Source organism: Alosa sapidissima, chromosome 12, assembly GCF_018492685.1.
Source record: "Alosa sapidissima isolate fAloSap1 chromosome 12, fAloSap1.pri, whole genome shotgun sequence".
NCBI lineage: Eukaryota > Metazoa > Chordata > Actinopteri > Clupeiformes > Clupeidae > Alosa > Alosa sapidissima.
The window spans coordinates 37105483-37122433 of record NC_055968.1 but is presented as its reverse complement, the minus strand read 5'-3'; the positions used below and the strand labels follow the sequence as shown (position 1 = coordinate 37122433).

Below are 16951 nucleotides of genomic sequence, written 5' to 3'. Positions count from 1 at the left end.
CGCACACACACGCACGCACGCACACACACACACACACGCACACACACACAGACACACACGCACACACACACACAGACACACACATACATGCACACACACACATACACACACGCACACACACGCAGACACACACACACACATGCACACACACACATACACACACACACACATACAAACACGCACACACACACAGACACACACACACACGCTCACACACGCATACACACACACACACACCAAACTAACTCCACTGCTGTGTATCAGCGCCTCATGTGGACAGAGAGACACACTCTCTCTCACACTTTGTTGCTTTATGGCGTAAATTAGTGGACAGGATTTTAAAGTGCCGACCCTCCCATTTTCTAACAGGAACACAGTTTAGTTTTCTTTGTTGTATTTGTGGTTCTTTTATCAGGCCAACTGAGGGAGTTTTTTTACCCATGTTGCTTCATCCTGACTCCTGTGTGTGAAGGAGACCAAGCAGAGCAGATTGTGTTGGTGTGTTTTGATTTGGAACAGAAGAGCACTCTTTCTTTTCACTTTAAACAGAAGAGCACTCTTTCTTTTCACTTTAAACAGAAGAGCACTCTTTCTTTTCACTTTAAACAGAAGAGCACTCTTTCTTTTCACTTTAAACAGAAGAGCACTCTTTCTTTTCACTTTAAACAGAAGAGCACTCTTTATTTTCTTTTTAAACAGAAGAGCACTCTTTCTTTTCCTTTTAAACAGAAGAGCACTCTTTCTTTTCCTTTTAAACAGAAGAGCACTCTTTCTTTTCACTTTAAACAGAAGAGCACTCTTTATTTTCTTTTTAAACAGAAGAGCACTCTTTCTGTTGTGTGTGTGTGTATGTGTCACTTGCTATTCATTTCTATACAAACCAAGACAGCGGATTCCTAAACAGTCTTGTAAGGCTGCGTATACAAATCTGCTTGGAGCTTCAGTGGAATTTTGAATTGCGACGGAATTCTCAGGCTAACCGTTGATGTGCCGTGAGAAAGGTTGGGAATAGGCACCCACCAGCCCAGCACTAACCTCTGAGCGCGGTAAACAAAATCAGATATTTCAGGCAGTAAAAGCCGCAGTAAGAACCAAACCAGATTTTGTTCAAATCTACACACCTATGGCTACTGAAAAATGTAAGTTTCATTTATCAAGTGTTATTCTGAAGTATTAAAAAACATTGTTGTTTTAGAATTTTCGAACAAAATGGGTGATAATTGGAGGTGTTACGATGTCTTTCCCCATCTGGTGAACATATCACAGACTTGTTGCTGTACGTCCTTCTCACCCTCTCAGAAATTAGCAGACTCCTGGTCAGGGTGGCAGACTCCTGGTCAGGGTGGCAGACTCCTGGTTAGGGTGGCAGACTCTGGTCAGGGTGGCAGACTCTGGTTAGGGTGGCAGACTCTGGTCAGGGTGGCAGACTCCTGGTTAGGGTGGCAGACTCTGGTCAGGGTGGCAGACTCCTGGTTAGGGTGGCAGACTCTGGTTAGGGTGGCAGACTCCTGGCTAGGGTGACAGAGTCCTGGTTAGGGTGGCAGAAATGAGCAGACTCCTGGAATATGTTGAATTTATTCAACACATTCACTTCCCTACACGTGGTGACAACACACTGGATCACTGCTACACACAGTTCAAGAACAGTTACAAAGCTAAGTCTCTACCAGCTTTTGGAAAATCAGATCATGCCGCTGTTTTCCTACTGCCTATGTACAAACAGAGAAGTCAGAGGGACCCCCCAGTGACGAAGGAGGTCAAGCGCTGGACTGACCAATCGGAAGCCAGGCTACAGGACGCCCTTAGCAACGTTGACTGGGAGAACTCTGCTGACATAAATGAGTTTACGGAAGTATCATTGAGTTACATCAATATGCTAACTGATTCCATCATCCCAACTGTAAAGATCCAAAGCTTCCCTAACCAGAAGCCATGGGTGGATAGAGAAGTGAGAACGGCATTAAAGACACGCACCATGACTTATAATGCTGGGCTTATTTCAGGGGATATGACGGATTAAAAAGCAGGATCTTATAGTTTACGTAGAGCTATTAAAGATGCTAAGCGGCGCTATAGAGACAAAGTTGAAGCTGATTTCTTGGAGGGTGATCCAGCACGAGTGTGGAAAGGACTCCGAACCATCACTGGCTTTGAAAGAAAGTCCCCTCCTATGATGAATGTGAGTAAAGCCCTCCCTGATGAACTTAATGCTTTTTATGCTCGCTTTGACATGAAAAACACAGACTATCTTGCACTAGCTGCAGCATGTGAAGCAAATGAGGATGCACCTTTCTGTGTCTCTGAGGTTGATGTGAGCAATGCCTTTAGGAGGGTTAATTGTAGAAAAGCTGCTGGACCGGATGGAATTTCTAACAGGGTTTTGAAATCCTGCGCTGCTCAGTTAGCTCCTGTGTTCACTTATATCTTTAACACATCATTGGCTCAAGAGACAGTTCCTACTTGCCTCAAGCAGTCTGTTATTGTTCCAGTACCGAAAAACAAAAGTCCATCATGTCTTAATGACTACCGCCCAGTAGCCCTGACGTCTACAGTGATGAAGTGTTTTGAGAAGCTTGTGAAAATATTATCTGCTCATCCCTCCCTGCCTCCTTCGACCCCCTCCAATTTGCTTACAGAGCCAACAGGTCTACAGAGGATGTCATCTCAAACCTCATGCACACCACCTTAACTCACCTGGAGGAGGGGAATGGGAATTATGTGAGGATGCTGTTCATTGACTTTAGTTCAGCATTCAACACGATAGTACCTCTCACCTTGGTCACAAAGATGAAGGCCTTAGGACTGAACACCACCCTGTGTCACTGGATATTTGACTTCCTCACCAACCGTTCACAAGTGGTTAGAGTGGGGGGGTCTGACATCTGACTCATTAACCATCAGCACTGGTGCTCCCCAAGGCTGTGTTTTGAGTCCACTGCTGTACAACATCTACACACATGACTGCAAAGCCAACAGTAGTCATACCTCCATCATCAAGTTTGCAGATGACACAGTGATCTTGGGCCTGATTAGTAACAACAATGAACAGCTCTACTTGGATCAGGTTGAAGAGGTGGCACAGTGGTCATGGACTGTTAACACTCAATATGTTCTGATGAAGTCCAGACAATGACTCTACTTCCTTCGTCAGCTAAGGAAATTCAAAGTTTCTACATCCATCATGAAGGCCTTCTACACTTCAGCGGTTGAGAGTGTTCTAACTGGTAGCATCATCACCTGGTAAGGGGACTCCACAGTTAGAGATTGTAGTACTCTGCAGAGAGTAGTGCGCTCAGCTGAAAGTACTATAAGAACTCAACTCCCAGCTCTACAAGATATTTATTCCAGAAGAGTACTCCTAAGAGCCCAAAAGATGTGTGTGTGTTTGTGTGTGTGTGTGTGTGAGTGTTTGTGTGTGTGTGTTCTGTTCATAGCTTCTTCCCGCCAGCAGAGGCTGCTCTTGAGCTGGAGTTTGTCCCATCCTCACATTGTACTGAAGAATTCCCTACACACACACAAACACACACACACACACACACACAGACACACACACACAGAGACACACACACACACACACTCTCTCTCTCTCTCTCTCTCTCACACACACACACACACATACAGAAAGAAACACACACACACACACACTCACACAGAGAAAGAAACACACACACACACACACAGTCTCTCTCTCTCTCTCTCACACACACACACACAGAAAGAAACACACACACACACTCTCTCTCACACACACACATACACACAGAGGGAGTCAGCATGTTTCAGTGCTGGGGTAATCTTTCCCTTTGAAGAAGACCTTGAATGCCTTGCCTCTTCACAGGCCACTTAAATCAGTATGAACACACTCCTCTCACCTCATTTGTTCTCTTTTAGTGTGTGTCTGAGTGTGTGTGTGTGTGTGTGTGTGTCTGTGTTCATTGTATGTGTCTGTCTGTCTGTGTTCAGTGTGTGTGTGTGTGTCTGTCTGTGTTCAGTGTGTGTGTGTGTCAGTCTGTGTTCCGTGTGTGTGTGTGCCTTTGTGTCTGTGGTCAGTGTGTGTGTGTGTGTGTGTATGTTACAATTCATCTTGACATATTGCAGCAGTAGTCTTGCCAAAGGGAAAGAAACCATACAGCATGCAGCTATCCACCATGCTGGATCTTCTATTTCTACACTATCCACCATGCTGGATCTTCTATTTCTACACTATTCTCTATGCAGGCTCTTCTATTTCTACACTATTGTCCATTTCTACACTATTCTCCATGCAGGCTTTTCCATTTCTACACTATCCCCCATTTCTACACTATCCACCATGCAGGCTCTTCTATTTCTACACTATTGTCCATTTCTACACTATTCACCATGCAGGCTCTTCTACATTTCTACACTATTCACCATGCAGGCTCTTCTATTTCTACACTATTCTCTATGCAGGCTCTTCTATTTCTACACTATTGTCCATTTCTACACTATTCTCTATGCAGGCTCTTCTATTTCTACACTATCCCCCATTTCTACACTATTCTCCATGCAGGCTCTTCTACATTTCTACACTATTCTCCATGCAGGCTCTTCTACATTTCTACATTACATTTCAAAACACATCAAGCTCAAAAGAACCTCCCATGTCAGAGTGTTATTATTGAACAAATGGATCTTTATGCTCAGAGAGGGACCAGAGAGGTTTAGGCAGAGACAGGAGTTCACAATGTGAGGCAGTGTTGCTTTAACACAGTGTTACTTTAACTCAGTGTTGCTTTTAACACAGTGTTGCTTTAACACACTGTTGCTTTAACTCAGTGTTGCTTTAACACAGCTCAGTGTTGCTTTAACACAGCTCAGTGTTGCTACAATATGTAGGGTTAGGGTTGGGATATAAGGCCCAGTCTTGGGTGTAGGGTTGGGGTTGGGATATAAGGCCCAGTCTTTAGTGTAGGGTTAGGGTTGGGATATATCTTTAGTGTAGGGTTAGGGTTAGTCTTGGGTGTAGGGTTAGGGTTGGGATATAAGGCCCAGTCTTTAGTGTAGGGTTAGGGTTGGGATATAAGGCCCAGTCTTTAGTGTAGGGTTAGGGTTGGGATATAAGGCCCAGTCTTTAGTGTAGGGTTGGGGTTCTATACTCTGGCAGATTCTGCTGCATTAGGAAGGAGTGGAGCGTCAAAACTTGCCACCTGAAAGCAGCAGAACAGGTGTGTGAGCCACAAGGCATTTTAAAGACGTGTGTTGACCGGTGATTGGTTAGGAGTAATGAATGAATGAAAGGCATTAAAAAGACGTGTGTTGACTGGAGTTAGCGATTCTGATTCCCAGGTCTCCAAATGGCTAAAGGAGCCAGAACATTCTTTATGTCACTATCGTCATGATCCGCTAGCTGTTCGAAAACTCTTATGTACCTACATGTAGAAAAAGGTGGCAGTTAGAGATGAAAAAAAAATAGCCCTAAATAAAGGACATTAATGTTTCAATTAGCCCTAAATGTCAGTACACACTGCATTTTAATGGTTTGTATTTCAACAGAGGTATTTTTGTCAGAGAAACACAAGATTGGCAGGCACCTGGGACTCTCAGTTGGCCTCTGATCCAGAGATAAGAACATCATCATCATAAGAGGTGTAAGATGAGTCACTCAAGAGGAATGAGTTTGGTTAACCCACACTTCACCACTTCATCAAACCGATTCAGTCCAGCTGTGTCTCAAGATCCAAGTTTCTCTCAGCTGGGAAACGTATAGATGCAGCACATATACGTACAACACCTGCCCTTCCTGGCCCCTTCACACAGAGAGAAACCCCCTGTTGGGGCAGGAGAGATTTTTTACATGCCCATGCCACCATCCACAGGCAAAGGCTCGAGAGAAGTAGCGGTGGCATGCCAGTGGAAAAGTAGCGCAGGGTGGCACAGGGTGTGGACACAGGGTAGTGGCAGAGAGGCTTGGGCACTCAGCAGCGGGAGTGGCAGAAGCAAGCAGGCGGGCGGGGGGGGGGGGGGGCGTGCTGGCAGAGTTTCAGGAAAGACTGAGTCTCTGCTGCAGCGGCAGCTGTGGGCACTAGTGAAAGTGTTTAAAATAAGAAATAGTTGAGGAACCAAACAAGCATTCGGAGTGTTCTCTGGAAGAGCCGCCAGCGCCTCGGGCTCCTAGCTACCATGGCGACAGCCTCAGCACACGAGTGGCACAGCGGATTGGGAAATAGAAAGAGAAACACTCAGTCTTTCACGGGAAAGAGTCGACACTTTCATTTTCTCCCCAGAGCAATCTGAGCAATCTGAGGACAAGAGTGGGAACCTGATCTCAGATCAGATCTCCCTATTCTCTCTCTCACTCCCTCTCTCTATTTCTCATTTTCCCTCTCTCCATCTCTTTCTCATTCTCTCTCTCTCTCTATTTCTCATTTTCCCTCTCTCTCTCTTTCTCATTCTCTCTCTCCCTCTCTTTCTCTCTCTCTTTCTCATTCTCTCTCTCCCTCTCTTTCTCTCTCTCTCTTACTCACTCTTTCTCCCTCTCTTTCTCTTCTCCTCTGTGTCTGACTCACTCTTTCCCTCCTGCTCCATCTGTGATTTTCCTTTCCAGTCTTTCTCTCTCTCTCTCTCCCCCTGTCTCTGTCTCTCTCTCAGTTACTCTCTCTCTTTCTTTCATCCCTTTCCTCTTTCTCAACCTTTCTAACTCTCACTCTTTCCCCTTTACTTTTCCACTGTTACTCTCTCTTTCCCCCTCTCTGTTGCCCTCCTCTCTCTCTCTCTCTCTTTGGGAGCATCAGGTTCAGCCCCCTGCCTGCATCAGTAGGGGTAGAGCCACACCCCTTTCCTGCCTCAAGCAGAGGTTTTTAGGGGAAGTCCACTCACAAAACGCTTCATTTCACACACACCGCATCGAGAGGCCACCACTGCGCTCACAAACACTCTCTCTCACTCACTCACAGACACACAGAGACAGACACGCCTGCGTGGTCGTGTTTTCCTACACACACACACACTCGGCGTGGGACAAGAAGAAGCCCTCTGCCCGCTGAACTCCCAGTAGGATATTCTTAACCAGTGACCCAGCTCTGCAGCGTCCGACCCAAGCGGACCTGACCCAGCTCTTCAGCGTTCGACCCAAGTGGACCCGACCAAAGCTGAACTGACCCAAACGGACCTGACCCAGTTCTGCAGCGTCCGACCCAAACGGACCCGACCCAAGCTGAACTGACCCAAACGGACCCGACCCAAGCGGACTCGACCCCCAGCCAGCCTTCCTGCCCCAGCGGACCCGCCCCAAGCCCCTTCCTGCCCCAGCGCCAGGTCCGTAGGATGGCCAGCTCCAAATCGTCCCAGACGACCCGTAACGTGCTGATCGCCGTGCTGGCGCTCTGGTCCATCATCTCGCTCATCATCATCGTGGTGTGGGCCACCTCGCCGGACATGAAGGGGGCCAGCCAGTGCCGCCAGGAGCTGCAGACCCTCAACGAGAAGCTGGAGGGGGCCAAGGTGGTGTGGACCAAGGACCGCCGCGCCCTGGAGGCGCTGGTCAGACAGGGCTGGGAGAACCAGACGCTTCTGCAGGGGCAGATCGACGCCCACAAGGCGGCGCTCCGTCAGATCAACGTCTCCCTGGACGACTGCCGACAGCAGAATGTGAGTACGATTACGGAATCTGCTTGCCCTGGTGACACCTCTCCTGTCCCCAGTGACTTGCCCGGGGGGAAGCCTGGAGAACGAGTGTTTACTTTGAATGGCTCTGTCTGTGTGCGTTTTTGTGTCGGTTTAGAGCAGTGTGTTTAGACAGGTTTATTCCTGGTAGAGGGATGTGTTTGCCAGTTGCCTTGAACTCCATCCTGCGTTTGCCTCTCTGCCCGCACCCCTCCCTGCCCTCAGGTCATCAGACCCTGATTATCAGGTTCCGTGGGGAACCGCTGAGAGAACTCCCTGGTTCTATCTGGAGCTCTCAAACTGTTTCAGTTTCATACAGTTCCTGTTTCACAGAAAGTTAAATCCAAATTCCTTCAGGATAGCAAATCACTCAGAAGTACTTATTTAGGGTAGCACATAGATTTAGGTAGCCTGGGTGTTCCCATGCTGCCTTGCGCGCGATTTGATTCACGCTGCTAAGGCAGCCTGGAGACCATGGAGCAAATTTTCGCCTGAGATAGGGAACCAATCACAGAACAGGGGGGAAAGCAAGACGATGATGAGCTATAGACATCTGTGGCACCCAATAAACGGATCTGGGCATTTTTTTCAAATATGAGAAAATGAACGTTTGGTTCCCAGACCACGTCTCATTGAGAAGTGGTGGCGCTAGCCAGGCTAAGATTTAGGGCAAATATGGCATAGTTTTGGAGCAGCTCTAGGGGCAGATCTGGTGTTGTTTTGGGGCAGATATGGCATAGTTTTGGAGCAGCTCTAGGGGCAGATCTGGTGTTGTTTTGGGGCAGATATGGCATAGTTTTGGGACTGGGCCAGAGGCATTACAGCCACATTTATTTCAGTGTCCTTTGATAAAGGCTCTGGCAAGTAGAGCAATTCCTGACAAATTCTAGTGCTTGTAGGTTTCCTTAAACTTGATACCTTATTAGAGATATGACATATGACACCTTATTAGAGATATGACATATGACACCTTATGACATATGACACCTTATTAGAGATATGACATATGACACCTTATTAGAGATATGACACCTTATTAGAGATATGACATATGACACATTATTAGAGATATGACACCTTATTAGATATATGACATATGACACCTTATTCGTGATATGAGGTATGACATATTATTAGAGATATGACATATGACACCTTATTAGAGATATGACATATGATACATTATTAGAGATATGATATGTCCTCCAATATTCCACTGCTTACCTCTCAGAACATGTTGACGGCAACTGATCAGTATCTAGTTTTAGAGTTTTGGAGGGGATTGTACCCAATCTGACACAGATAAGCAATATACTGTTAATAAGCAAATAAGCAACTATACTGTTCCTGACAAACAAGTCTGTTTGGAGCTCTCTCAATACCAGAGCCAACTATACGGTTGAACTTATCTCAGTGTGTTCACCACTTAGCAGTGTGATATCATGTCCAGAGGCCTCCTGAGGCGATGGTCTCAGCAGGGTCACTTGTCTACTTACCCAACAATCAAGTGAACCGGAACGCAGTTCCAGGTGACCGCAGACAGCAGGCTCATGCAAATTCAGCTCAAATCAAACCCTGACAGTTATTCAAATCAGTGTGTCTATCCAGCAGCAGTGTGTGTGTGTGTGTGTGTCTGTGGGCGTGGAAGAGGCGCTCTCTTCCTGGAAACGCCAGAGTCTCGTAGTCCCGAGGCCTGCCTCACACACACACACACACACACACACACACACACACACACACACAGACACACACACACACAGACACACACACACACACACAGACCCCCACACACACACAACCATGTTCAAGGCTCGTCCTCTCACTCCTGAATTCTCACGATACACACTCTTGAATCAACATTGTATAAGTGTGCCCTGTGAAGCATTAGGCTAAAAGAGTGTTATTTTCAAAGAGCGCTCACATGGCCATATCTGGAGGTGGCCAAGAACATGCCTGCACTCTCTCAGAACCAAGTATGCGATACGGGGCAGAGCAGGGCATGACTAGCCCGTCATACACACATACACAAACACACACACACATACTCACACTCACACACACTCACACACACACACATACTCACACACACACACACACACACACTCACACACACTCACACACACACACATACTCACACACACACACACACACACTCACACACACACACACACAGGGGGCAATGCGAGGCATGACTAGTCCGTCGGCTGGCTGGCTGCAAACAGGCACTCCAGTCAGCTTTCTGACTTACCACACACACACACACACACACACACACACACACACACACACGTCTTGGTATCCACGGTGTGTTTTGATGGTCATTCAATGACAGCATTGTGTTCTTTTGCCTCCTCTGGCAGGTCCTGTTAAGCAGGAACATTACGGCGCTGGAAACTCAGATTGAGATGCATGAGGCCATTGAGGCGAACCTCACCGCGCTGCTCTCCCTGCAGAAAGGTAGGAAAATCTCCGTCAGAACGCACGCTCCTCTCTACTCCACTCTGCCACCTGCTCATTGGCTACCAGGAGAGGAGGGCTCGCTCGCTCACTGCTGGTATTCTTAGATGCTTTCCTCCCACGTAACCATAGAAACCCTGCTGCCCAGAAAACAAACACAACAGGATTCATTTAAAAATGAGTTTACATTATGGATGTGAGTATGTGTGTGAGTGTGTGAGTATGTGTGCCTGTGTGTGAGTATGTGTGTGTGTGGATGGGGCTTGTAAATACTAAGCAACACTCTAATGTGAAGGCTATGTAACCTTTAGCTTCCGGATTGGTCCAAACTCTTAACAAAATACTTGCTTTCAAATGTAGGTGCTTGTTAATATACCTTCTCTGAAATAATCTACTCTGCCTGTCTTATCCTGATACAATATGTACTACATCTAATGTCTCTAAAAGAGGAAGCCTCAAATGAATTTCTCTCACTCATTAATTACTCTAACCCAGAAGGTATTCCTTCAGAAGTTCATCCTGAGAGAAGGATCTCTACAGAGCTGTGTTGCTGCTGTTAGATTCAGTGTAACATGAATATGTTATCCCACATTACCCCTCAGACTCAGGGTGAGATCTCAGAATCAGACTAAAGGCTTTAATAGTTTTGGTGAGATCTCAGAATCAGACTAAAGGCTTTTATAGTTCATATTAGTTTAATAGTTTAATAGTTAATAGTTTAAAGGCGTTTATAGTTAATATTAGTTTAATAGTTTAATAGTTAATAGTTTAAAGGCTTGTATAGTATATTTATAGTTTAATAGTTTAATAGTTAATAGTTTAAAGGCTTGTATAGTATATGTATAGTTTAATAGTTTAATAGTTAATAGTTTAAAGGCTTGTATAGTATATGTATAGTTTAATAGTTTAATAGTTAATAGTTTAAAGGCTTGTATAGTATATTTATAGTTTAATAGTTAATAGTTTAAAGGCTTTTATAGTTAATATTAGTTTAATAGTTTAATAGTTAATAGTTTAAAGGCTTTTATAGTTCATATTAGTTTAATAGTTTAAAGGCTTTTATAGTTCATATTAGTTTAATAGTTTAAAGGCTTTTATAGTATATTTATAGTTTAATAGTTTAATAGTTAATAGTTTAAAGGCTTGTATAGTATATGTATAGTTTTGTCCAAGAAGAGGGCCTTGGGTTCTTCTTTCCTGAAACCAAAGAACAGCATTGTCACCCTCTGAGTGAGTTCTGTTTCTCCAGCGCTGGTCCGAACACCATGTGCCCTTTATTATCAGCAGCCTCTAGTGAGCCTCTAAATTGCTTTCCTCACTCTGGCTACATCATCAGCCTCTAATGAGCTTTCCTCACTCTGGCTACATCATCAGCCTCTAAATTGCTTTCCTCACTCTGGCTACATTATCAGTCTCTAATGAGCTTTCCTCACTCTGGCTACATCATCAACCTCTAAATTGCTTTCCTCACTCTGGCTACATCATCAGTCTCTAATGAGCTTTCCTCACTCTGGCTACATCATCAACCTCTAAATTGCTTTCCTCACTCTGGCTACATCATCAGCCTCTAAATTGCTTTCCTCACTCTGGCTACATCATCAGTCTCTAATGAGCTTTCCTCACTCTGGCTACATCATCAGCCTCTAAATTGCTTTCCTCACTCTGGCTACATTTTCACATTTAGCCGACAAGTGACTCATTGTTTGGCTGAACAGCTGATCCAGTAATGCCTGAGTCCCAAATGGGGATCACTGATCCTGGACATCACTTAATACATCTCACCTCAGTACTGCTGGAATTAGGGAACCTCAAAATCACATTTACCCCTGATCCACATTAAAACCTGATCCACATTAAAACCTGATCCACATTAAAATCTGATCCCTGTCACAGTAAACCGTCATGGCCTTCATGGCGAATGTGCATTAAGCCTAGTTCTAGTCCTAGACTAAAAGCTTTTATCAGTGGAAAGGAAACTGGACCCAAGTGTGTGGAAATGTCAGTAACGTCACAGTAAGCCAATTCTCTTTAGTCCTGTCCACATGAAGTTGTGTAAATAGAAATACATTTGATGTGAAAACGATCTCCGTCTACATTATTGTTTTTGAATCGTCTTTCAGAAATGTTGCGTCTATAGAAAACTGAAACGCTATAGAAGTATTTTTTTTATAGTGTTTTGAAAAGTGTAATTTTCAGCGTTGGAATCTGTTGTTTGAATGTGGACAGAAGGGGTAAACGGAGAAATAATCATACCTCCTATTTATATTTACATATACATACTAACACACACACACACACACACACACACACAAAAGAAACAATAGAGACTTAACGTCCTATTTATATTTACTGCATAATGTGGACTGGGCCTTCCTCAGAGAAGCTTAATCCCTAAAAGCTGACCTCCTCAGGCATAACAGCACTGCTGTCAGCTCCCATCCCAGCAGCCTGCACCTCCCACCCCTGCAGGCTGCGGCAGATCTCCAGAGTAGATGTGGAGTGGAACTTTGCCTGCTCCCTCCACATCCCTGCCCTTTGAGTGCTTTGAGGAAGTAGAGAGCCTCTGAAGCGTGCGATAGGAAAATCTCACGAGGTGTCTCTGACAGGTGTTAACTAACCCAGGCCTCAGGCGGCATTCGTACCAACATATCTGAGATCCTCTGTCTAGCGTGGGATGACTAAATTTCAGCTCCTCTGTCTAGCGTGGGATGACTATATTGTCTGCATTGTTTTGTATATTGTGTAGAATACCATTTGTGTTCAGAGACACCAACAGCCAGAGACAAACTCCTTCTGTGTACTTGGCATACTTGGTAATAAAACACCATTCTGATTCTAAGATCAGAGAGCAAAAGAAAAAGTATTTTAGAAGTGAGGGATATTGGTCAGCTAGGGATGTTGACTGGGATTATAGGGATGTTGACTGGGATTGTGAAAAATGAGATGTTAGTCGGGATTATAATCTACCGATGTTGGCTGAACATATTACCGTATGCCATTTAGGGGTTGGGCTATGGGTGTTTGATGTCAGCTGGGATTTGGGGCAATTAGTTAGTTAATGATGTTGGCTGTGAAGTGATTGTGGTCTTTAGATATTATCTGCCCACGTTAGCTGGGGATATCCTGAGAGAAGATCCTCTTCCCTGCACAGAACTGTGTGGCTTGGTTAATGGCTTAAGAATCTACTCCCCTGCACAGAACTGTGTTGCTATGGTTAATGGCTTGAGAATCTACTCCCCTGCACAGAACTGCGTTGCTATGGTTAATGGCTTGAGAATGATGAAAATGAGCCTGACCTGACTCAGACGCAGCTCCCAAAATAGCCGCAGCGCGTCATGGAGCCCTGTGCTGGACCACAGATTGATAAGGAATCCCAGACATTGCCTTATAAGTGGAGGCCTTTATTTTAATCTTCATACAGTCCTCAGACAAACACACTCAAAACATCTCAATGTTGCTGGCAGTAACCCAAGCTATGGCAAGTGAAGAGCATTCGGAGAGGCTAGTTATTATGTAGTTGGCCAACTCTCCTAGGAGTTTATTACTCTGGATTTGAAATGCTCTAAGCTGGGTTCTCTTTTCCATCTCCCCATGTTTATAGTCATGGGGGGATTTACATAAGCTGTGTTGCCTGCCTTTATGCTGGTCAGTAGGCTACAGATGGATATTATCAATACCACATTGCACTATCAAACTTCAAAAGATCTGTTTCATTGTGGGGTCTTTTTCATTTCAAAAGGTCTTTTTTGTTGGTGGGTCTGACCTGACCTACACTGGTGGTATGATCTGTGCTGATGGTCAGATCTGTTGATCTCTCTGCTGATGCAAGTGTTATGATGGTCAGATCTGTGCTGATGCGGTTCTGACATGGAGTACTGTGTTCTGATTCTGTGTACTGATTCTGTGTTCTGTGTTCTGCTGTGTTCTGATTCTGATTCCGCTCCAGATGAGATCGAAGGGCTGCAGAGCAATCTGACCGAGAAGCTGCATGAGTTAGACTCCTGTGAGGCGCGGAGAGACGCTGCCGTGAGCCTGCAGACCGCCGCTGAGAAGACAGCAGCGGCTTGCAGGGCCAGCAAGATGTACCTGCAGTCGCAGCTGTAAGTCCGGCCGGCTACTTCCACTACTAACTAGCTAGATCCATCTCTGACCAGCTACACACACTTCCACTAGTTACATAAATTACTAGTTACTTCACTTCACATTAGTTACTTCACTTACTACTGCAGCAACAAACACTGCCACTCACATATATAGCTAGCTACTTCCACTACTCACTAGCAACAAACACTTCCTCTCACATGACTAGCTAGCTACTGTACTTCCACAACTCACTAGCAACAAACACTTCTACTCACATAGCTAACTAGCTACTTCCACAACTCACTAGCAACAAACACTTCCTCTCACATATCTAACTAGCTACTTCCACAACTCACTAGCAACAAACACTTCCACTCACATCACTAGCTACTTCCACAACTCACTAGCAACAAACTCTTCCACTCACATGACTAGCTACTTACACAACTCACTAGCAACAAACACTTCCTCTCACATATCTAACTAGCTACTTCCACAACTCACTAGCAACAAACACTTCCACTCACATGACTAGCTACTTCCACAACTCACTAGCAACAAACACTTCCACTCACATGACTAGCTACTTCCACAACTCACTAGCAACAAACTCTTCCACTCACATGACTAGCTACTTCCACAACTCACAAGCACCAAACCCTGCCACTCACATGACTAGCTAGCTAGATCACTTCCAGCAACAAACACTTCCTTTCACATGACTAGCTAGCTAGATCACTTCCAGCAACAAACACTTCCACTAGTTACATACAGTTGCATCACTGTGTGACTAGATATGTCCAAATCAGTTGCATCATCACTGTGTGACTACTGTAGATATGACCAAATCTGATATTTAGTTACATCACTTGCAACCAAACGTTCTTCCCCATCAGAGATCACACACACACACACACACACACACACACGTACACTGTGCTTAAGATAACCATTCATATTTAAAGCACTGAAATGTCTCTAACACATAAGCCTTGACTAACTCGAGTAGCTCACTAATTGAGTGAAGGTCTGGACTGAGGTAGCCCTCGAGTAGCTCACTAATTGAGTGAAGGTATATCTGGATTGAGGTAGACTGGGTGAACCCAGACGAACCTGATGGCGTCAATGTTGAACTATATGGACATGTATCTATCTGGAATTGAGTGAAGAAATTAATTTAAAACCTTTGGTTATAAGAAAGAAATATTTGATATACTTCCAAATAGCTTTGTTAAGAACTCAATGTCGGCACTGGGGTGCAGGGGCCTTTATTCATATACCATTTAATATGTTATTCATATATCATTTCATGTGTTATTCATATAAACATATACCATTTAATGTTATTCATATACCATTTCATGTGTTATTCATATACCATTTAATATGTTATTCTTGACACTATGAGAATGTAAGACTCTTGGAGCTACAGCTACTGAAACCAAATTTGTTACAAAATGCTTCTCCCATAGTATAGTACATTTCTCTTGTTGTGTCTGATTGGCTCATGTTGGCATGTCGTTGGGTCTGATTGGCTCATGTTTTGCCATGTCGCTGGGTCTGATTGGCTCATGTTGTTGTGTCTGATTGGCTCATGTTGTTGTGTCTGATTGGCTCTTGTGTCGCCATGTCGTTGGGTCTGATTGGCTCATGTTGTTGCCATGTTGTTGGGTCTGATTGGCTCATGTGTTGCCGTGGTGTTGTGTCTGTTTGCAGTGTGAAGTGCCAGGCGGAGATCCAGAAAGAGGAGTCCAGCCAGCAGCAGCAGCCGCCCGGCTCAGGTGCATCCTCCCTGGGCTCCCACAGGTGGCATCTGGCCTGGGTCCTGCTGACCACAATCCTACTGGCCCTCACGTCATGTGAGTCTACTTCTGACACACACACACACATACACACACACACACACACACACACAGACACACACACACACACACACACACACACACAACCACACACACACACACACAACCACACCACCGACACCACTACCACCACAAACTATCTGACCATTACATAATGACCACCACAACATCAGTATCACCAGGAGAGCAAATCGTCTCCTTAGAATTATAAGGTTCTGAGCAGTTCTGAGATAGAGTTCTATTGACAAGTTGAAGACTCTTTAGACATATTGGGTTCTATCTTGCGTCCCAGCGCAATTGACTTTGTATACTCGCACTTTTGTCTTTCCTATTTTGCAGTCAGCGCATATTGGAATTTTCCCTCCACAGGTACATGTCTGTAAATTAGGGAATTCGATTGCACCCACGGGGGCGGTTCAGCGAAAAGACGGGGCGTGTTTCGGCGCAAACGTTCACTGTTGATATTTTGCAGTTTCAGAAAACAATTCCGCCACAGACCAGGAACTCCCTGGTCTAAAGTCTGTGGCGCAAATGCAGATGCTATTTTAAGGGCGCATGCATGACCACAGGCCTGCATGAATGAATGCGTTGCACACCAATCTACAGACACCCCCGTGCACAGACGGAAACATTCAAAGCCTTGATAATATTTGTCCATTTCCCTGTTTTGTTCGTACATTGGTGACCTAAAAATTTAGTAGCCTATATAGTACAACATCTACATGCAATATCTTTACAACAACGCCTAATTATGACCTATTAATTTAGACAACTTTATACAGCCCTATAAAGGCTAAAGTTACCTTTAGTTTTGTTCAATTTACCGTTGTGTATGGCTTTAAACATTGTGTGCGCTTTAACATCAGTCTAAGCATTATTCCAGCTGCGCTAAGGTTTTAAGCACCATCATTTTGCCTACCTTG

The 16951-nt window shown here is 44.8% G+C and overlaps 1 protein-coding gene across 1 annotated transcript in view; it reads left to right on the top strand.

Annotated features, from left to right (window-relative positions):
- Positions 1-6711: 6711 nt before the first annotated feature.
- The window catches only part of si:ch211-1a19.3, an 11897-nt gene continuing 1657 nt past the window's right edge, over positions 6712-16951 (top strand). The window contains exons 1-4 of the mRNA XM_042057446.1: positions 6712-7611; positions 9987-10083; positions 14030-14183; positions 15883-16025. Coding sequence (XP_041913380.1) covers positions 7288-7611; positions 9987-10083; positions 14030-14183; positions 15883-16025 — 718 coding nt within the window. The 5' untranslated portion in view covers positions 6712-7287. The remainder of the gene's footprint in view (positions 7612-9986; positions 10084-14029; positions 14184-15882; positions 16026-16951) is intronic.